A 23,787-nucleotide genomic window follows, 5' to 3' on the forward strand; every position below is an offset into this window, starting at 1 on the left:
GTATGTATCTACCAGCACTCTGAGCTAATCAAGTCCAAGCATTGTTACTGTATGGCTTCCATTTCAGTACGGTTCCTAGGCAGGCTGTCTCAACAGGAAAGGAAGCTCTTTATTTGATTCTCTCTAACAAACAGCAATTCAGTTCTTGGCACTGCTACAGTTGCTAATGAAGTAACAGATTTGCAAACCTGGTACAGAATGATCCCATCAGAAGTGGAAGCCAGAAATCTTGTAGCTTATTTAGTTAGCGGTAGCCTAAAGCACCAAAGTGTTTCTTTCTCATCTATCGCCAGTTAAACAAGCTTAAAGCCTATTTGTTTAATACTGCAGTAAGAAGTGGAGACAGGAAAACAAGCAATTTAAAAAGCATGGAGACATTATGTACCTGATGTGGAAAAGATAGCATCAGCTACATGGCTATGGAAGAACGTTCCAGGAGAAGCCCCCTAGCCTTTGTATCAATAGCTGCAGAAACACGGAAGTGCTATAGCAGGTTGACAGACAGCCGACGCTGCAAGAAGAAAGTCCTAGTGTGTCCAGTGGGGTTACTGCCAGGTTAGTGTGCATAGGATTGCAGCTTAAGTTTCCTAACATTTTACTGTCAAAGAAGCAACCAAACGAGGAGGCAGAAACAGACTGCTGGTATACCATTTTTAAAAGTGCAGAGAAAAAAAATCAAGGCTTTATTGAATAGGTACATATTGAATAGGTACACAACATTCTTGAACATTTAATTTCAAGTGAACCTTAAAAGGTGAATTTTTCCTCATTCAAGTCTACCAAATGAAGGAGGCATAGTGACGTAGCATACAGACATAAAGGTAGCATGGAGCAAAGCTTAAATATTAAGCAACGAAAGCAAAAAGGTGAAAAGCAATACATTACTTCTACCACAACAATTTTCCCTGACAATATCATTTCAAAGTGAAAGACAAGGTGGCTGCAGTTTCTCAGTTCTTCATGGGTAAGTACAAACTAGTCGTTTTGTCTCTTTTTCAGCCTTACCCTTTATTTTACCCATAAACCTGCAGCTCTCCCACTTCATACAGTGTTATGGATGTAAAATGGGCAGTGTTAGTGCTCGAGAAGGAGTTAAGAGCACAGGCTAAAAGTAAGATGTTGTCTATGCAGGCACTACTGGCTCCACCCATTGTCAATCGAGATATGTACCCTTGCTCCTACAGCCCACACCATTTTCCTGAGTAGAAACTATCATTTTGTGCCATGGTTACCTCCCAAGGGGTGCGCACCTTCTCCAGTGAAGACATCCGACCCTGCTTTTAAATAAAAAAGATGCTTGTTTTGTCTCTAGAGGCAAGCTTTATTGCACTGACTCACTGCAGTATCTTCTATTTTCCCCAAATTAGCTTCTAATCTTACTGAAAAATTGTAGTGTACTGTGTTTCTCTTTTGTTTTGACTACTGCAAAGCAATTGCTTGTCTTTTAAACATCCCTTCCAATTTCTTATGAAAAGTGGCAGTTGAACCTATTAATCATTATGTAGATTTTTTTAAAGTAGGTGCTACGGTTTCATAAATAAAATTTAAAATGTTTTCAGACAATTTTAGTAAATATTTAATATAGAATTGCATTGTAATATACTTATTCATACATCTTTCCCATGTTTAAAATGCTATTTAAAAATATAAATGTGTCAAAGCCAAGGGGAAAATTTGTATGATTACAACAACATGCATGGGAATTATGAAAACACTTCAGTTTGTATATGCTGGTATGAGTAACTTTGGAAAAGGTCTCTTCCATTAATCTGGAAAGGGTTATCCTAATGCCACACAAGTCTTAAGTTTTTGTGTAGATGACATCCTTATTTCGAGGGAACTTTATTTGTATTTTATCAGACTTTAGATTTTGCTTTCATTTTGACTTGTTTATTATCTCATCAAGATACCTGGGGAATCCTGATCTGTTAAGAAAAGAAATGCAAGTTAAGGTTCTATAACCTTTAAATATGAAAAGCAGTTTATGAAGTAGTAGTTATTTTGACAGTGGATGCAAGCCCATGGGAAAAAAAGATTTACTTTCATTGAAAAATGAAACCATTTTACAGTTAAATACTCAAGTCCCATTGATAAGAGTTAAGACTTGTTATAGCTGGGAGGGGCCTGTAAACCAACAGACCTTAGAAATGCTAAAACCCAATCTAGCAGCAGTTTGTTATGAATACGTTAGTTACAACCAAGCCATGACTAATTTAATGTGCAATATATCCCTATGCTAGAATGGAAACATGTCTTTGGATACCAGTTATTTATCTTAGCTGTATCTATTCTTTAGGGTGGATACTGCTAGAGATTTGCAAGCACAGACACACTTTTGTGTATTGTCAGTGATGCCAGCCTCCCCCGCAGCATTTCATAGAACGATCTCTGATTGTGGCCATCAAAGAAAGCTTCCAGAAAGGCAAATCTTTGCCATAATTATTCAGGAGTCCGCTATTGCTGCCCTTGCCTCCATCCCTACGGGAAACCTTTGTCTCAAAACAGGACTATCAGTACTTAACACCACAGCTGAATGTGGACATGCTTCCAGTAATAGGTTACAGCTCGGTTAACACCTGTACTAAAGACTAAAGTCTGTTAAGATGTAAAATATAACACACACTAAGAACAAAAGTAAATGTTCAGAAATTTACAGCCAACTTTCCAGATGTCTTGACTCCATTGCTGGGGCCTATTCAGACTATCACATTTTAAGAGTACACTTCGTGGTTCTTCATACTAGTAATTCAAGTGGTTCCTTGCATGTTCATCTTGAACAGGCTCCTTGGCTCATGCCTTGTTTATTGCAAAAAAGTTTATAAAATATTTTCTAACACTTCAAATTCCAAAGTAAATTTACAATAAGTACAGATATCCTGGAAAAGGTTTGTTTCTTTGAAAAAAGTTCTCCCCCAGTACACACTACAATCTAGGTTTCAGATGTATGTCATGCCTGGTTAGCTGACCCTCTTCATGGCAATGTAGGGAGGTTCCATAAATACAGTAGGCGATTAATGTCTCTGTGCTGAAAAGGAGAGGGAAAAGAAGTTCTAAGTTAGTAGTGAAAGCATATTTCCTCATTTATATACTACCTTAACAAGATTTTAGATCAGTTACTTTTTTTTATTGGGCATAATCTTATTTTTTCCATTAAACTAAAGGAGAAAGTCTTAGTAAGCTCATACAAATATGTTTGATGGTTAACGCACAGTGAACCCTGAATAGCATATTGCAATTATTGAAACTTTGTGATCCTTTCAACAATCTTGTAAGGTTGGTCAGTAGTATCCCCATACTGCAGTTGAGAGTTTGGGGATGAGTAACTTGCTTAAGGTTGCCCAGTGAATTCATGGCAGATTTGAACCAGGGCCTTCCTTATGCACACATGACTCAGTGTCTTAACCTCATCCTACACCAGTTCTCATTTCTGTCAGGCTTACTGCTGCCAGAATTTAAAAGTACAGTAGAGCCTCGCTTTACAGCGCTTTGCTAATGCGGCGGTCTCAATTAGACGCAATTAGACTAAAGCCCCACTCATACGGTGGTTTTTGGGTGTCGCGCACCATTCTATTCAATGAATTCCGCTTTTCAGCGGGGGCCTGGAATGTAACCTGCCGTATGAGTGGGGCCCTACTGTATACCAAAATGCCATTTAGTCCAATTTTCTACTTAAAGGTTAGATGTTTTAAAAAACCAGGCTACAGTGTGCCACAAGTAGTGAGCAGAGAAATAAATAAGGAGGGAACCAGTGGGTTACATTCAATGTTAGCCATGTCCATTCATTTTAACAGGACTAACTTAGGTCTATTAAAGTTCAGTGCATCTACCTGAGTATAACTTAGTTAAATATAACTCAGTAATTCAAAGATATAGGGCTTTGGGGAGCTTTGCTCCAGGAAAGAGAGGTGATAAACTACTGAGGGGTGGACAATAACAGAAAAGGATAGCAATATTTGCTCATCCAGCAGAGGTCTCTTCTACTAATGCATCTCTGTGGGAACAATCAGGCTTTTAACACAAGACAGGACAGCACAATAATGTTGTGTAGACCCCCTCCTTTCCACCTGAAGGGTAGGCAGGACAAAGGCACCACTGTGAGCCAAACTGGGTTGGGTCCAACAGAAGGCTTGTGTGACAGAAAGGCATTTCCACTTCCCGTGAATTAGATTTGTGCCTCCTGCCACAGGCCCACATCTCCCATCCCATGCTTCTAACCCTCAGGAACAGGTTTTTGAGAAGCTGGGGACAAAGGAGGTTGGAAACACACACTGCTTGAGCAGAACTCCATTTGTGTTTTGAGATTCAGTCAGGTATTCCCAGTATCAAATGGCTCAACTGAAGACATAACAGAAGAGGAAGGCTATTGCAGCATGAGACAACAAATCCGCCAGAAGGCACCATCCATAATACTGACACTTTTCATTTTTTGTGCCAAGATTTCTGCTTGGAATGTGTCCATGCTGTCCCTGTAACCCTCTCACTGCAAGGGTCCCCCAGCCAATGCACTTACATGCTGGCACAGCAAGTATTTGACTAGTGCCCTTAGCAGTCCTGGAGCAAGCATTCTGTGCCTTGGAATGTTTCAGCATTAAGTGAAAAGATACCTAACACACTCCATTCAATGAGCCACAGCTAATAAGCTACCAAGCTACAACACCACTGGCAGCCAAGGAAAGGCAGGCTGAAACCAAACATTGCAAGACACGCGGCTGAGAATCTTATCTTGGGGAAACAGCAGGCATTGGCACTCCATGCAGAGAACGGCTAACAGCAAAGAAATTATAGGGATCCTTTAGCAGCTGTATCGCTGCATGCACACCATCATGCTGCTCAGGGTGGGAGGAGGAGCTACACTGTGCTCCCCATAATCGCGCAGACCCAACCTCTCCTACACCTTGAGTACACTCTGCATTGTCCCCTGAAAAAAGGAGGCCCGGGAACCATGAGTGGAATCAAGAGTAGAGCTACACATGACATGGGAGTATCACAAATCCAGGCAGAGGCTCTTCGTACCTTCTGGAAGCACCACAGCTCCAAGGGGCTGAAGCCATGAAAATGAGGGAAACCTAGGCTGCAAACAGAGGACATTAGAAGACCAGCCCATAAGAAAGCGAAATCAGAATTCAGCAAGATACCATTCCACAGCAAGTACTGGTAAAATGACATCCCTGAGGATTTTCCTCCTGGGTCAACCCCAGCTGATGCTGAGACATGAGCAGAGTATTCTAATCATGGTTTTTAGTGGCTATCTTTTGGCCTCTATGCCTCTAGTATTCTTGTACTGATACTATCTACCATTTGTTTGATTCATCAATACTGACCTCATTTTTTAAGGAGAGCATTTACTATTTAAAAATAAGTAGTAATTCTCCAGGCTTTGATCGTTATTCATGTGGGGATGCTCAGTTGACAGTTGGGTTTCCTTGCTTCCAACTATACTTCACCCAGCTCTCAAATTGTCTCTGGGAATATTTTTAAAATGCAGCAGGAGCTGAAGCTTTCCCGTTCACATCAGACAGACCTTATGAGAGGTTTAACAGCATATATGCCAACCCCATTGAGTTCAATGGGGCTTGTTCATCGGGGGATACAGGATTGCAGCCTTAATGAAATACTTCACTAGGATATTTATAATCTTGTCAGCAAATATACAATACACAAATGCACAATCAATTACTCCCCTCCCCCACTTTGCATTGTCTTGTTCATGACCCAAAACAGTCAAATGTTGACCCAAAAAGTAACAGGAAAACATCAAGAATTTGAGGTAAGAGTCCTTTAGTAAGAAACATAGCTTAAATTAGAGCCAAGCTAGACATGATCCAACTCAATGACTGGATTTTTAGACATTTTTCTTTGGTGAAAAGTCAGAAAAGAGAGATGTCAGGAGCTCCAGTCAGTGAAGACACAAAAGCATAGCCTAATTGTAACCCTGGCATAATCAAGCAACGTTAGTCACAACTAAATCCTATTGAAATCAATGTGATCTTAGTTGCAATTAATGTCTACTCAATTGCTTTCAATGGGACTTGATTATGAGAGACTTCTGCTCAATTACACCTATTATTCTATAGCTACACATCTATTTCTGCAGATCTAATGGCAGGTTAAGCTTGTTTCTCTTGAACAGCATCTCCCCCTCCCATGTCACAAAGTTGAACAACATTTGAACCTACTTTTCAAAGCAATTTGATATGGCATGAGGGGCTACTGTTTAAACAAAAGAAGTTGAAATTCCCACTGGGCATGTGCTCTCAAAAATCCACCAAAAGGTCAATATAGGAATCAAATTGATTATATATTTGGTAGCAGAAGATGGAGAAGTTCCATACTATCTGCGAAAACAAGACCAGGAGCAGACTGTGGTACAGATCATGAACTGGTCGTATTTAAAATCAGAGTAAAGTTGAAGAACAAAGCAATCATAATGCCAAAATACAATTTAAATAATATCCCAGAAGAATATAAAGATCAAATAAGGAACAGATTTGAGGCTTTAAACCTAGCTGACAAGAGAACCAGAAGAACTATGGAATGAAGTCAGAGACGTTATCAAGGAAGAATGCAAAAAGACAATACCTCTAGTTAAAGAGAGAGAAAGACCTCAATGGATGACTGAAGAAATTCTTAAAATGGTTAAAGAGAGAAGGAAAGCAAAAGCAAAAGGAGAGAGAAACACGGTTAGAACCCTAAATGCAACAATACAGCAACTAGTAAGTAGGGACAAAGAGAACTATTATAATAGTTATTGTGTAGAAATAGAAGAGGACAACAAAAAGGGTAGAACAAGAGCCCTATTCCAAAAGATTAGAGAAATTAAAGGGAAATATAAAGCAAGGGTAGGGATGTTAAATAATCAACTGGGGAACACACTGACTGACCGAGATGAGATAAAAGGAAGATGGAAGCAATAGACTGAAGAACTCTATAAAAGAGATGCAAGGATGACAGATTCATTCACAGAGGAAGCATATGATGAAGAACCAGAAATTTTAGAATGTGAGGTGAAAGCTGCTGTTAAAATACTTGGAAGAAACAAATCACCAGGAACAGATGGCATACCAGTAGTTGCTACAAGCTACTGAGACTGAATCTGTCCACCTTTGACAAAAATTTGTCAACAAATACAGAAAACTAAACAATGGCCCACAGACTGGAAGTATTCCATATACTTCCCAATTCCAAAGAAAGGGGATCCCAGGGAATGCAATAATTCGAACCATTGCCTTAATGTCCCTGCAAGTAAAGTAATGCTCAAGATTCTACAATAAAGGCTCTTACCATATATGGAGCGAGAAATGCCAGATGTCCAAGCTGGATTTAGAAAGGGAAGAGGCACCAGAGATCATATCGTAAACATACGTTGGATGATGGAATGGACCAAGGAATTTCAGAAGGAAATCACTCCATGCTTTATAGATTACAGCAGTCTTTGATTGTGTAAATCATGAAAAACTATGGAATGCTTTAAAAGAAATGGGGGTGCTACATCACCTAATTGTTCTGATGCACAACCTATACTCTGGACAAGAGGCTACTGTAAGGACAGAATATGGAGAAACCGATTGGTTCCCAGTCGGAAAGGGTGAGACAGGGGTGTATTTTATGTGGTGTAGTGGTTAAGAGTGTTGGACTATCACCTGCGAGACCAGGGTTTGAATCCCCACACAGCCATGAAGCTCATTGGGTGACCTTGGGCCAGTCACTGCCTCTCAGCCTCAGAGGAAGGCAATGGTAAACCACCTCTGAATACCGCTTACCATGAAAACCATATTCACAGGGTTGCCATAAGTCGGGATCGACTTAAAGGCAGTCCATTTCATTTTTCACTTGTTTAATCTATACACAGAACGTATCTTATGGAAAGCAGGACTGGACCAAGATGAAGTGTGAAAATTGGAGGGAGAAATATCAATAATTTAAGATATGTAGATGATACCATACTCTCAGCAGAAGCCAGTAATGATTTGAAACGAATGCTGATAAAAGTTAGAGGAAAGCACAAAAGCAGGACTACAGCTGAATGTCAAGAAGACTAAAGTAATGACAACAGAAGAGTTATGTAACTTTAAAGTTGATAATGAGGACATTGAACTTGTCAAGGATTATCAATACCTTGGCACAGTCATTAACCAAAATGGGGACAATAGCCAAGAAATCAGAAGAAGGCTAGGACTGGGGAGGGCAGCTATGAGAGAACTGGAAAAGGTCCTCAAATGCAAAGATGTATCACTGAACACTAAAGTCAGGATCATTCAGACCATGGTATTCCCAATCTCTGTGAAAGTTGGACAGTGAAAAAAGCTGATAAGAGAAAAATCAACTCCTTTGAAATGTGGTGTAGGAGGAGAGCTTTGCAGATACCATGGACTGAAAAAGACAAATAATTGGGTGGTAGAACAAATCAAACCAGAATTATCACTAGAAGCATGACATGATTAACTAGAAAAGACAATAATGCTGGGAAAAACAGGAGTAGAAAAAGAGGAAGGCCAAACAAGAGATAGATTGATTCCATAAAGGAAGCAACAGACCTGCAGTTAAAAGCTCTGAACAGGGTGGTTCACGACAGATGCCATTGGAGGTCGCTGATTCATAGGGTCACCATAAGTCATAATCGCCTTGAAGGCACATAACAATCACCTCTTTGAATTCTAGCCCTTTGCTGACCACTCATTTGGCCATTTGTTTATCATTCCCCTAACAGCAAACTCAGGGGGGTGAGTGCTGACTGGACTACAGACAAAATGGGACCACTGACAAACAAGGTGGTGTTGATTGACATGCTTGGGGGAACCTCGCGGTTTCCAAAAAGTACACACACATGAATGGTGCAAAAACAAAAAGCGCAATGAGCATGCTCAGTAGCCAGGGAATGCTAAATGTCCACTGGAAAAGGAAAAATGGAAAACTAGAGGGAGGGGGACAGAATGGAGTATGTTGGAGATAGCATATCTTTTGCATTGTAGAGCAGATTTTCCTACCCAATAGTACTCATGATTAGTGGGAATAAATAAAGGAATCAACATATTAAAGACATACCGAAGTCACTAGAATTCAAAGGATGAAATAAATGGAATCCAGAAGGCTTGTAATTCTCAGATAATACCATTTTGATGGGCTTGAGGAAATAACAGATAGGGAACTATGGTCTCGCAGATGTTGCTGGCCTCCAGCTTCCATCAGCCCCAACCAGCATGGCTGATAGTCAATGATGATGGGAGTTGGGAGTCCATCTGGAAGGCCACAGGTTTCCCATTCCTGTTGTATAACAAGGTTAGCCTTCACCTGGCATAGCTATACATCGTACATACCCAGTACAGTCAGACAAGAGATTAAAGTTAACTTTCCTATAAAAGTTTGCTTTGAAAAAAAGCTGCAAAACTATGTATAACTCTTTGATGCTTTTTATGTATTTTTTTTTAAAACCAGGGTGCTTTTAATATAATTAAAAAACAACAACAATATTGTTCTCAAAGCAAGAAAAAGGCTAGGCCACATAGTTCTTCTTAAGCTAAGAATTTAGATTTTAAAAAGACACTACAATTGCTTTCCACAGTAGTCTGTCACCGCTATACGCAAGACCTATGAAGAAAACATTTAAGTTTCATGACAAAGCACTGTGGAACTAGAAATCCAAAAACTATGCAGAGAAGAAAGCAATTTGGTTTTAATTTCTCCAACTGGTGTACGTTCTTCTTGGATTTGAAGGATGATGTTTTTATCTCTGTAATCTGTTCAATGTATAGGGAAAGTTATATAAATGAAAACCCCAAATTGGACAATGTTTTCACATTGTCAAATATCTTCTTTGCAACTCAGTAAACAAGCTTTGTAAGCATATTAAGTATTCATGTAAATTATTATACTGTATAATACCTGAACTACTCTGTAAAATATTTGAACTACAGGACAGCCAGTAAAATCAATATGCAACATGTGAACACCAGCAAAATAAGCTGTCAGCGTATACATCTTGAATTTGCTTGCCATTATGATGGATGGGATGTTTATGCATAGGGAGCACTGTATACTTCAATGATCCACGAGAGATGCAGGGCCCTTCTGCGCACAGACAAACGTTTCACCCTCCTGCAGGATCCCCATGTGCGATGGGCAGGGCACCCAGTTTCAGGGATGGAGATTAGGTTTTCCCCTCATTGCACTAGCAATCCCAATGCTTTGCATTTTCTGGTCAAAGTCAACCATTCAGTGATATGGAAGGGATTATAGGGGTGCACTTGGAAATTGCAAATTCAAATGTATTTTATCTTATTCCCACCAAAGCCAATGTATTCGTTATCAGGTAAGTTTATAAATAGTCAAATAAATAGAGCAGCTGGCATGGCTACCAACCTATAAAAGGTTCTCTTCCTACATTAAGAGAAATCCTACATGCATGCTAATTTTATTTCCAACGCAGAACTGTCTACTTATTGTGCAAAGCTGTCTATGCAGAAGCAGAATAGACATCTGCTTATCGAACAGGACCATGTTCTCCTCCTCCCCCATGCGTCCCCAAAATCTGCTCTGGAGGGTTGGGGGCCCCTTTGGAACAGATTTGGCATGGGCTACAAGAAAGGAAGGTGAAATCCTGTTGTGTGAGTGAAGTCTGCTCATGGTATGCTGGATTCTGCCTAAGAGGTCAATGGAGCAGCATACATACATTCATCTCAAGCAGCTGCAGACACCTCATTACTGCCTTTCTGCTTTCCAACAGTACAGGATTTTCTTTGTCTAATGACTAGCTCACATGCATGTAGACTAGCCTTCATCAGCCTCGTGCCCTCCAGATATTTTGAACTCCCATTAGCCCCAGCCAGCACAGTGAAGGTTAATGTAGACTATTTACTAGTACTTTTGCAATACATTACTGTATTTTCACTGTCTCACAAGCTTGGAAGCAGCAGGGATCTCATTTCTTTTCAGCTAATGAAATTATGATTTATCAGTTAAGATGCCTGTCTCTCTTAACACATGCACTTGACCTTTCCTAAGTATACCTTTGGGCCATTACTATGAAGTAGGAAGACTTGTCTCAGAGCAGATTAACACATACTAAAAGGATGTTGAAACAGGCTACTCAGCCCTTGTTAAAATGCTTCTCGGGGCAAGTTACTATGGCTCTAATCCAGAGGGGCACCTATATACATCTCTTTTTCATTCTCCAAAGTTTGTTCTGAATTTCATGCACTGATTATACAGGAAGAATCATTTAGCTTTACATTAGTATCTGCTACTAATTGTGCTAGATCTGAGCAGTGCAGAGATGTTCTATTGCAGAACAATACAACACATTTTGATAACTAAAAATGTGCCACATTAACGAGATAGCAGTTAATATGAAAACAACCTTGTAGCAATGTCAAAACTAAAAACGTCAATATTCCAAAAAAGTATGCATCATCTAAAAACACAAAGACATATGCTCTTTTGCCCTTTTAGAACTATTGGTCTCACATGCCCTTTATGTGGATTTTAAACCAGTAACAAAAATTATCATGTCAACTGTCCTATTGAAGTTGTAACTCTGCAATTGAACCCAGGTCTGTGTATTTGGCTACCACCAAAATGTGAGCACACAAGGTGTGCAGGGCTGTAACCTTACAATTTTTCTAACAACATAAGTAGATTAGACAGGACACGGCAGTTAAAGAGTGAGGGCTTACTAGCCAGTCAATGGCACTTGTTTCACTTATGGGGACATTTCATCCATTCTATCACTGATTTCATTCAATTGCAGAGTAAATTCTATCCCATAGTTTTCTTTGAGACATGAAGCACTGAAAGTAAAGCTAACGTAAGCCCAAAGGATTGTATCCTACTAAATCACTGTGTATGCAGAACTTCCATGAACACAACTTCCCCTTCCTCTCCCCTCTGTGCCCCCCAAACCTGTTCTGTGGCTCCAACCCTTCGGAGCAGATTTTGGGTGGGGTGCTTCGTTGTGCTCAATGCAGCTAAGGCTTAGGTTCCTCCAAATGTGTACATTAAAGAGACAGCTGGTTGGAATGGAATAAAAACTGCCTAAAACCCTTTCCTCAAGAAAATATACAAACCGTAAGGTGCTTGGTGAAAGGTTTTGCCTAAAGTTTGGCAAAGGTTTTGTATACTTTTATCAAAAAGTCAACAGCTTGGATACAAATAAGTATATGGCTCACATGCGGGGAGGGGGTGGCACCAATTTCCATCACACCCTCATCTGCAGCTCATGTTCCCTGAAAAGCTGTACTGATAGGTAAAGTAATTCCAAGTCATTTATTTTTGAGAGGGGCACAGGTGGTTGCAGATAGGTGAAAGTCAGTGATTGCATCCCCACAACGTATATGTGTTTTCTGCTCAGAGAGCAGGACCCTTGATTCCAAGCCAGTATTTGTTTTCCAGTTTAGTGCCTCCTCTGGAACAACTGCTTCTGCTTCCAAGCCTGGAAACAACATCCAAAGTAAAGTAACTGGTCTGTAATGCCTTACAGCAAATGGATTATTTCATGACACATCTATGCTTTGAACTGAAAAACCATATTACATAGGGTTAGACAGCCAGTAAGGCTTTACATAGCACAGAGAATGACATAAAGTCATTGACAGTTACATCAATATATCACTACTAAAAATCAGGACAGCTTAACAAAAATCAAGAATGAAATTTACAGTAAGAGTAATTTCTACTCAGCACGAGCATGTTGTGTATGAGTTGCTAGATTGCAATCTATGGCCTCAGTAGGGAATATCATTGTTCTACAATGTTTTAAAGAGCATAATTTTGAAATCAAGACCCAATTACCTTCATTTCTCACTAAAGGCTACAGAATCTAGTTATACCCCTAAGTAGTACTCAAATGTGAAAGACTGCATCTATTCAAAATGGCAAGATCCTAGAAGATTTGCACGATCAGGCCTTAAGCTTTCATCACAGGCTCCCTCTTGAGGGTGGGTTCATGCATTAGGAAATCAGCAGGTACACTTAAGTATACCTATCAATTTCATAATGTATACACTCGAAGTTGCATTTTTAACTCTCCAGGAAGCACTAAACGTTGTCTGCTTTGTTGTGTTTCCCCCCCTAAAAAAATCCTAGTCACCGCCTGCCTAAAAAAAAGTTAAACACTGCATTTGTTCTGTTTGCAGGAAAGAGAATACACAGCACGGGAGTGAAAGTGAACTGCATCCTATTAATGTTGTGTGTTTTCTAATTTCAAAAAGCATTGACTGACTGAATGCAAGTTTATTTCTCTACGGATTTAGAAATTTACGATCAGCTAGCATTATTTCAAGGTGCTCTAGTTGGACCAGATTTCAAAGCTATGTACACAGCATCGGAGTAACCAGATTAGAACTTAAAATGTTTGGGAATAAAATGAATAAAGTTTGAATATTATGAAAAAACATACCTTAGCACCAAACTGCCACAACAGTGCCTTTGGTAATTAATTCTCTGGACTGTGTATTTGAAATACACAATTAATTTAGCATCAAGTCTTTTCTTTTTCCAAATGCCTACTCCTAAAATTGTAATATGTGTTTTTCTGGGGAATGAAATTAACTGCTATTCACAACAATGTAAATTTAGAACGAGTATAAACTAGCAGAGTCCATTAGAAAATGTGGTGTCTAAGTGAAACTGCCTAAAAATGCCCTATGCAGAGCATGAGATATGCAGAAGATCTAGCAGCAAATGGACATAAGGATTAAATAACCTCAAATGGTGGAAACAATTGTCCCATTAGAAAGCTTTTTTTCTGAGGACTGACAAGTATTTACTTAGGGGAAACAAATAGTTGAATAATTTATCAAAAATTAGAACCTTATTTATATTTTGAACACCAATGTTATTTTATATGCAGTTAATGAAGCTAATTTAGAGAGCGTCAAGTGAGAAAATTATTTTCTTTAAAATCCTAAATATTGTGTAAACAGAAAACAGATGTTTCCTGGTTTTTTTCAAAGCTTTTTGAAAAACACACACAAATAATTAGATTTAGTCAATTTTATTTACAGGTTTTTTGTACATTTCAGAGCATTACACAATTACATTTTCCATATTTTCTGACCTGCAAACAGATACCTTAAATGGAAATAGGTTTAAAAAAAATATGCCGTTCGGTACATCCAAATGCAACAATTACACATCTGACAGTTCACAAAGTGTAATTTACCAGGACGTATCCTAAGAATTTAAGAACAAGTAGTCAGGAAAAAAAATCTGACCAATTATTTATACAACACAAAATCTCTCAAGCTAAATCCTCAAGACAATTGTTCTAAGAGCACCCCCCCCCAAACTGGAAGTTACGATTCACACCTATGCAGCATTAACAGCCCTTGATCCCAAGTACTGAGGGACTATCCAGACCTGCCTGTGAGCAACCAGCTTCCTCTTAACTTGCCAAACCCTGAAGTTCATATTTCTGTCCCTGGGTGCATAGTATTAACTGAATGTTTGGAAAAAGTGACCAACAAGATTCATCTAACAATGATCAAACCTTTCTATCGAATTCAGATTAAAATTGGTTTCTTAAAGGATTTAAAGTGGCCAGTGGGAATGAAAGTGTTTTTAAGCAAAAGCTGAACTCTTTGGGTCCACTCACACTATTAGACTTAATTTGGGATAAAAACATTGAAATAAAGTTCAAGCCTCTGACAGGACCTAGGGTTCTGCATTTAAGGTGGACCATCCAAATCATGTCTACAACTTCCATTTCTTTTGTTACCTTCCCCCTTTCCCCCCTTACACTGAAATGGTATATATAGTGGGTAGAAACTAGTAAAAATTCCCTGCAAATAAACTGCTCTTCAGCTGAGGTTATGGCTCCTATGCATGGGGTGATCAGAGGAATTTTAACTTTTACAAAAAAAATTAAGAGTCCTGTTGAAAAAATACTGAGATCTCGCTTTAGGTTAATTTGATTGCATGTACAATTTGTTAAGTATAACTTTCAGTCAAGACATTGCTACAAATGGAAATTTCAGTATAAAAAAGCAGCCAACTGAGTGCAATTTTTGTGTTTAATTGGCCAAGTCCTTCATAGCATTTAACTAGGCTAGACATTTCAAGGAGCCTCCATATTTCTTGCCTACCTTACTTCTCATGTTCATGTTTCAAACTGTGTCAGCAGGGCCCGAACTTCAGGAGTTAGCTGCTTAGCAGCCTTGGCTGCTTCTGTAATGGCCTTGCGGTAAAGACCTTTTCTCTTCTTATTAAATCGCGACTGAAAGTTTTCTAAAAAAGGGGAGAGCTGTGAAAGAGCAAGGAAAGATGTTGTTGGGGACCCAAACCATGAAATACGAGCTTCCTGTCGAACTAAAAGGCCGTTATCTTTTCGGCTCACAGTTATAGTAAGAATACGGGCTGGCCACCATGGGAAGCCATATATCTTGGCCCAAACAATGTCTCCTACACATATGGTCCTGCCATCTGGTGTGACACATTTAGTGACATTTTTTGAAAAGACTTTCATTTTCAAGGAATTACTGAGCTTTTTCTCTTCCTTTGAAGAGGACGAGGAGGAGGAGGAGGAAGAAGGTGCATGCATGCTGCCTGGAGGAAAATCAAAGCTTTCAGTAGTGCTACACTCAGAGTTGGTGGACTTCAAGTCATCTGTGCTATCACTACTACACACTGATGCACTGGAAGAGTCAGATTTCTTTTTATTAAGGGTCATGTAAACCGTTATATTGCTTTTGCTGCCTCTCTTGCCCAGTGTCTGCTGTTCATCCTGATCAACAGGTACATGCACTTCATTTGTGTCCTGAACCTCACTGCTGGCCTCTTCGGGGCCTTCTGAGGGGCTCTGATTTTCTGAAGGGGCCTCACCTGCTGAGCGGGTAGAGGAGCAGCAAGACTGAGGCTTAGCTGCCATCTTGCCACTCTGCAATTTCTCAAGCCCTGTCTTGAGAGAGGAGTCGTTTTCTTCATTGCGGTACCTTTGTGGCTTTAAACGCAATCGTGGGGGCAGGGAACCTGAGCTGGTGTTTTGAAGACGTCGTGTGAAGTGGACCTTTGAATGTGCATTTTTGGAAGTAGAGGTTGCACTCTGTTTCTTTTGTGCCTTCTCTTTGGCTATTTTCAAAACTTCCCGAGCTTTTACATGATCCATGTTTTTGCTCTGGAGAACTTTTTTAGTATTTAACTGTGTTTTTGAAGTATTTGCTGGAGTGGTAACTTTGACTACTCTGCTTCTGCTGTGGCCAATATTTGCAACTTTGACCACAGAATTCCTTTTCTGGCTTTCATTTTGGCTTTTCCCATCAACTTTATGATCAGTTTTAATTTTTTTATTCACAGTAGTTACGCTCTCATTTCTTCGTTTTCTACTATCCTCATACCTTGAGGAGTCACTTGTATTGCTGCCTTTCTTAATTTCTTTTTTTTCTGCAACAATACTGTTCTTACATTTGTCACACAAGACCTGCCTGGGTCGTAGTTTGATAGCATTCATAATAGAAGTGGGTTCCTCCCTGTACATTTTCCGCTTGGGTCGTTTAATTTTCCGAGGCGGAGGCTGAGGTATTGACTGGTTATATGTGTCCCTGATAAACAAAGGAGGAGGATACGGTGCTCCCTCGTGAAAAAGAGGTGGTGGTTTGGAAGTCCATAGGCTTTTAGCCAGGCTAGATTCTGATGGCTGGATGGGAGGAGAGTCTGTGACTACACCATTGGCTTCACACTTCACTTGTCTCTCATCTTGGAATGATTTACTTTGGAGCTCCATTGTTTCAGGCTTATCCTTGTACTCCCTTTTGGGAAATATGGTCACAGGGATTCCATGGGGTCCAAACCTTAAAGAGAGAGAAACAGAATTAATTTCAAATCACTGCTTAACTGACATTTCTGAGTATCATAATTAAGCTAATACTTCACATGAAAGCAAGCTTGTCACTGCAGAATACACCATCACCACACCAATAAGAATCAGCATTGACTAGAATGCAGTCTTATCAAGTTACGAGAATTGTGTGCTGACAGAAAAAATGCTACTGTGTTCTTTCCCTTCTATTGTTATGCTCAAGGCGCCAACACTGCTATCTTTTCGACGCCAGGTCAAGACTTTCCTCTTCTCCCAGGCATTTTAGCATGTGTTTTATACCGTTTAAATGTTTAAATAGTGTTTTAAATTGTTTTTATAAGATCTGTTTTAAATTGTATTTGTTTTAATGTTTTTAGTTACTGTAAACCGCCCAGAGAGCTTCGGCTATGGGGCGGTATACAAGTATAATAAAATAAATAAATAAAAGAAGAACCCCTTTCCACAGAGACCTGCCTGCCACAGAACCCCATGGTATTGTAAAAGATTCTGGGGTACACACTCGGTAGGCAGAGGATACTTCCTAGGCCTATTGGGCCTTATTATTGTCATGTGAACTGAGAGTGCACTGGAGATGGGCAAGCTGTCTTTCAGAAAAGCCTGTCTGCCATTGTTAACTCTTCTTGTTGAGGAACCCCAAATTTCTCCATAAATGTTCTGAAAATCAATGCTCTAAAGAAGCTAACCGTGGAGGGGGTATAGTGCACATCTGGTTATAGGAAGGCAGAGAAGTGTAACTGTCTGGCTGGATCTGACCATTTTAAGGGAGCCTGGTGCCAAAGATTTCATGAATGGCGATCATGAATCTCTTCCTAGCAACTGCCTTCCTAGTTCTAGCATGACACAAGATACTCTCCCTTCCTTTGAGCTCTCTGCACAGAGAACTCAGAAAGTCCTCACTATAGTAGCTGAAGAGACAAACCACATCCACACAAGGAATCACTTGACATGTAGATGAGGAGTCACCATCACAGGCTTTATAGACAAGTCAGAAGGCACGAAAAACACTTGCTGTATCTGAGTATCTGTAAAGCTTTGTGAGAATTGAAAAGCTGACTCCCTTCTCTCCTCTGCCAAAGTCTCTGGTGTGCCAGAAGACTGAGGTGACCAAAAATAATGTACAGCTAGCCAAAATGTGTTGACCCTCATTTGTGCATGTTGATATGATTTCTAGGCTAGACTGATCTTGTAATCATTAAGTATTTTCTAGTAATTTCTAGCTCCAACTGGTCAGGCAAATCAGGGCCTTGTATCAAGAGGTGGCCTCTAACTTTCAAATCCTCAACAATAACCAGTGCAGGTGCTGATAGGCACCATAATCATAGCCAGTTTTGTTAACAAAGGTCCATCCACTCAAGATAAATGTGATTAATAGGCAATTCAGTATTTGGCAATATGCTGCTAATATAATCAGAGGAAGGGCTGGGTAACTCTAGTGTATCCTGCTTAAACTGGTTGAAGATATTATACAGCCACAAGAGTGGCTGTATACTATAGCCAGTAGGGATTTTTCGCGTTCTACCATGTTAAATGAAAATACCCCCCTCACCCCTTTCTGGTGCTTTGTATAGTCCCAATTCAAAACAAAAACTTATAAGTCTTATACTGTTGGATTCAGAATTGCTTGCTCTACAATTCTGAAAGTTTTCTTGGTGATACACAACCCCCCCCCCCCCGGAGAATCCACAGTTTAAAGTGAAAAACAGGAGAGAGAAAAACAAGAAGCCGTTTGGACTTTTTTCCTGAGAAATTCTCATAATCTGTTGAAATTCATTAAAAATCAGAGATGACTGTAAGGTATCTCTAATCAAATCCCTGAGCTTGCCCCAAACACAGACCTTCATCTTCAGTAGGTTTAAAGTAAAAAAAAACAGCATAGTTTGTTTTTAATTAATAGATTAAAAAATGCATTACCGTGGGTTATAACGTCACGCTGGCGCAGTAGAAACCAGGAGTTCTTTCGTTTCACTCCCCCTCCCCCTCCCCTTCCAGTTACTTGGAGGAAGCAGGGGAAGTCTGCTCCTGTGATTGGTGGGCAACAGACATGTGACTCACACTGGCCTTCTGCTGAGCTTGCTCTTCCCTCGTGCTCTGTGTGAGGAAGCACGAGAGAGAGAAAAATGGCCTGTGGAGGGAGAAAGCCAGAGGGCAAGGATGACGGAGAAGGCAGCAGCAGAATGGAGGTGAGTGACGGTGATGTGTGTGTGTGTTCCCACCCCCGCTGTCTCCCGCAGCCTGCTCTTTCCGCTGGCTCAATCGCCCTGCCACGCCCCACCCCCTATCCTTAAATGGGTTATGACAAAAGCTCAAATACTTTTTGTTTGCAGTGTGTGTGGCTGTTTGACCTGTGCTCATAACATTGTTGTAGTTATTTTGAGATTGTATGAGACTCTTTGTTTGTAACACTTTAATCCTGAATTTAGCTCTTGGTTCTTAAATCTCTCTCTCTCTCTCTCTCTCACACACACATATTAGTATATGCATAGTGCAGCAGTGGGGAGGGGTGGATATAGTGCTGGATAAGTTACAGCAACCCTGCAAAGTAGCCTAGTGTGGCTGTACAGATATTGGGGGGGGCTGAGAGGGAGTTGTGTATGACAACCCTGAAGTGCAGTCCAATGTTGTTCAGTCTCTTGGTTTTGTGTTTTACTTTTATTTTTTGAAAAGAATTTTTAAATTGACTGTAGCAGCAGCATTTATTTCTTTAATTTATTAAATTTATATCCCACCATTCCTCCCAGAAGGAGCCCAGGGCGGCAATGGGTGGAGGGATCATTGCTTTCCCACTCATGGGAGAAAAATAGAGGCTTCTTGTGTTTGGGTTGATGCTGGTGGTATAAATTCTTAAATGGGTTTATAAATGAGAAACGTTCAAATACTTTTTGTGTAAAGTGTATGTGGCTGTTTGACCTGTGCTCATAACATTGCTGTAGTTATTTTGAGATTTGATGCGACTCTTTGTTTTTAACACTTTAATCTTGAATTTAGCTCTTGGTTGTTTAATCTTAAATCTCTTTCACTCACTCACTCACTATCTGAAATTAGTCCTGTGTTGAAGCCCCCATCTGAAATTAGTGCTGTGTTGGCCACTACCTCCCACTTTTGTGAAAGCCTTTGCTGTATAGGGAAGAGGCATTTTCCTCTTCATCTTTTGCAGAGAACAGAAGGTCTTCATCAAACATTTGCAGAGGCATCAAACATTTACAGTTAGTGTAATATCATATTACACTAATGAGGTGGCCAAGTGATTTTTCTGTTTGTGACCAGTAGTGCAGTAGCAAATTAAAAAGTGCAGGGTCTCTTCATGATAGTCACAGCCATGCCCCTTCTTCTTTTTTTGCTGCTGGGTTGAGAATAAGATCCTTTTTAATGCCTTCTCCTATAACAATAGACGTCCCTAGCTCAGTACTGACTGACAAAGTTTCAGATAAGGATCTCTCCCAGCCCTAATTGGAGATGCTGGGTATTGAATGTGGGGACTTCTGCATGCAAAGCATGTTCTCTGCCATTAAGCCATGACCCTCTTGTAAAAGTAAAGGCATTCTTGATGGTAATATAACATTTAAAATACACTGCTGAACTATATCTGTTACTGCTGGTGTTAACTTGCACAGGATCCCATCTCTTACCTCCAGGATTAAAAAGCAGGGAAATTCACTAATAGGCAAAAATTTTTGCGGTTTAAGAATGTACCTATAGCCCACAGCTATTTCTATCAAACTTTAAAAAGCAGGGAAATTGGGCAGCTATAGTGAATGCACCAGTGGAGCATGAGACCTGACCTCCTCTCTGAGATATTGTACTGCCCTACAAATTTGTCAAAATGCAAACACAATTTGGGTTGGCCTTTCACAGTCCTATCCACTTCCTGTGTAGCTTAGAAGAATTTGGTAACATGTGCCTCTGAGCATATGGTGAGTGGTGGCAACACCTGCCATCTCCAAAGACAGAGAATTATATTTTTGTATGTTTGTTGGTGTTCTTCTTTGCTTCTTTCCTGTGTTACTAATGTTTCTACAGAGAATCAAAACTGGAAAATTTTTATTTTCCTCATTATTCATCCCAGAAATCTGTGTCAAATTTATTTTTATTAATTTGAAAGCCTTTTTATTGGTCAATGTCATATGATAGTGAAGACAGCCTTTTGTATTTCAAATTGTTGGTTATGTTCTATTTCTATTTTGAGTTCATTAACAGTTGAAACTGAAACTGCAGTTTGATGTAAAATCAGACTGATTACAATATGTTGCTACTTCAGCAATGACGAGTTGTTGGAAAAAAGAGGATGCATGTTTTCAGCCTGCTATGTTTAAACCACTTCATTTAAGACAAGATGGGCATGGTCAATTAAAAACATAGAGCACACCTAGCATTTTGTTAGACTATATTTCACCTCCCACTGTTTTATCTTGTGCAAATTGAGACACTCCTGAGGTCCACTGGAGACTATTCTGCATAAGTTAGTGCCGTTATTATCTTTGGAATTTTTTTAGTGTAAATTTTGCAAAGTGTTGCTGTACTTCACATATTCGCAGAAATAGAAACAAAAGAAAATGATTTCCTATAGGAAACTTCACTAAAATTGCAAAGGAAATCAGACATATTCAAAGTGACCACCTGAACTATATCAACTGTCTTAATAATGTTGCTTCCTCACTGCTAAAACAAGTTCAGCACAGCACATGTCTTCTTTCTATTCTTTGGGCTGATTGCACTTGTTACCACCACTCACCATATGCTCAGAGCACGTTACCAAATTCTTCCAAGCTACACAGGAAGTGGATTGGACTGTGAAAGACCAACCCAAATGGTGTTTGCATTTTGACAAATTTGTAGGGCAGTCCAATATCTCAGAGAGGAGTTCAGGTCTCCTGCTGCCCTGGTGCATTCACTATAGCTGCCCAATTTCCCTGCTTTTTAAAGTTTGATAGAAATAGCTGTGGGCTATAGGTACGTTCTTAAACCGCAATGTTTTTTGCCTATTAGTGATATTCTATCAAATTCAAAGTGAGAGGGCCTTACTGCCCAAAATGAACGCTATTATACCAAAAAGCTAAAATACACTTTTCAGCAGCAAGCATTTCAAAATAGGACATTATAGGCAAGGTTTGTCTATAATGCCTTGTGTTGGCCTTCCATCACTCAACATGGCTGAGACTAGGTGAATGCAAATGCTCAAATACGTGGGATGTCACTTGTAGGCTAAATGAGGGACCAAGATGCTCATTTCAGAGCTCAGAGAGCTCAAGGTGACCAATGTCTTTCTTCTGTAATTGGCACATATTTATTGTCCTCCTGTAATCAATGCGCTCATTTAAACATATAACTTCCGTTGCTCTTTTTCCTTCCAGACGTTTGGTAACTATGCTTGGATTCATCCCCCTCCTTGAAGTATCCCTTTACCTCACATAAGGGTGTTTTCCTACATAGACACCACTTTTGTGTAACACATGGTAAATACACTAATTCCTCCTTTCCAATCTCTTCCACTTCATTACATGGATTTTAAATAATTTTCTGTCTCAAGTTGCCTGTGGGTTGGGTTCAAGTGTATGCTTCTACTGCTGTGGGTGAGGAAAGACAAGGGTCCACCAGAAATATTTATCCATTTTACTGGCAACCCCCTACTACCAGTCTTTTCTTCCTTTTTGGTTACTGTTTTGCAAATAAGAGGAAGATAGGCAACTCTGTTCCTTGCTAATCTCTACCATAAATCATTAGAAATGAAATTACACAAAATTTAGGATCGTATTAACAGTAGGTAGGTTTAGTTACTTCCTACTTAGACATACAATTATGAGCAGGAATGAATGAAATACAGTAGGGCCCCACTCATACGGTGGGTTATGTTCCAGACCCCTGCTGAAAAGCGGAACTCATTGCACAGAATGGTACGTGACGCCCGAAAACAGCCGTAGCAGAACAAGCGCTGTATGAGTGGGGCTTTAGCCTAATTGCATCTAACTGAGACCGCCGCATTAGCGAAGTGCCCTAAAGAGAAGTGCCCTACTGTACATGAACGGGAAGGCTATGGACTTAGAAACACCTCTTTCTTCATCAAGAACCTACAGAAATGTGTCATTATTCTGCAATAAGCCTGTATATTCCATTTCAGCTTGTAGTAACCTCCCAATTACTTTATTCTGCAAACAAAAATATGCAAAATACACATTATTTAAAGTACTAGGATTTTCAGTATGTGGAACTTCTAATTGCACAATCTGAGAGATGTAGACACTATCCAGATGCACAGCTCCCACTTTTTAACCAATTCACCAGGGATTTCAACTGCAATTCTGCAAAATTTTAGGCAGTCTGGTTATAGCTCCTTAAAAGTATTAGCACAGCTTCATCTCCTGGCAGATGTCCCTACTGACACTGTTCATGGTGTGCCCTTGCATTGCCTCCTATACTCCCCAGTTCCTTCTTGTAACAACGCCAAAACACTATCAAAGTTTATATTGAGTATCAAGCCCTTAGCCCAAAAGCACAATAAACAAGGCCAAACATTTATCAGTTTTTTTAAAATATATGCATCCTTCAACAATAGGACAGTGTTCTGTAGACAAGTGTATCAAAACTAATATCTAGAAATTACATCAAACACTCTGGGCACAACCCAGAAAGTTCAGCACTTCAGTTCCCAATGATTCAAATGGAAGATATATCAGTATGTGTTTAACTCTCCCACTGAAGTAAACAAGATTTAATAGTCCTTAATTTTGCAAAACTATGCCTTCTAAGATTTCTAGATGACACAACCCACCAATGTACATATACAATGAGCTTCTAAACTCAAAGTACTTGTAAAGAACTTCAGTTTTAGTTAAATAACCTTTTTAGTTGCCTATTTCAAAGTGTCAGTACAATGCACCTTGTATAGACATTACTCCGCATTATTATCCCTCTTATATCCCTCCCACTTTGTAATTTAAATAGTTTTTCGTAAATCAGATTGGACTATATCACAACATTTGGCAACA

General features: G+C 39.7%; 2 protein-coding genes across 6 annotated transcripts in view; one reads left to right on the forward strand and one right to left on the reverse strand.

Annotated features, from left to right (window-relative positions):
* The window catches only part of PTTG1 (PTTG1 regulator of sister chromatid separation, securin), a 294,965-nt gene that overhangs the window by 115,983 nt on the left and 155,195 nt on the right, over positions 1–23,787 (forward strand). The window contains exon 1 of one of the 2 annotated variants that reach the window (XM_061616760.1): positions 274–279. The exons of the other annotated variant lie outside the window; for it this stretch is intronic. The gene's annotated coding sequence lies outside the window, so the exon portion shown is untranslated. Of the gene's footprint in view, positions 1–273; positions 280–23,787 lie in introns of those variants that run through there. 2 annotated transcript variants of the gene reach the window in all.
* The window catches only part of PWWP2A (PWWP domain containing 2A), a 35,688-nt gene continuing 12,574 nt past the window's right edge, over positions 674–23,787 (reverse strand). The window contains exons 2-3 of one of the 4 annotated variants that reach the window (XM_061616747.1): positions 15,814–16,778; positions 674–3,025 (exon numbers count right to left, since the gene is read on the reverse strand). In XM_061616747.1, coding sequence (XP_061472731.1) covers positions 3,012–3,025; positions 15,814–16,778 — 979 coding nt within the window. In that variant the 3' untranslated portion in view covers positions 674–3,011. Of the gene's footprint in view, positions 3,026–12,486; positions 12,509–13,971; positions 16,779–23,787 lie in introns of those variants that run through there. The other 3 variants (XM_061616745.1, XM_061616746.1, XM_061616744.1) reach the window with 3 other exon arrangements.

The sequence above is a fragment of the Rhineura floridana genome, chromosome 3, assembly GCF_030035675.1.
Source record: "Rhineura floridana isolate rRhiFlo1 chromosome 3, rRhiFlo1.hap2, whole genome shotgun sequence".
NCBI lineage: Eukaryota > Metazoa > Chordata > Lepidosauria > Squamata > Rhineuridae > Rhineura > Rhineura floridana.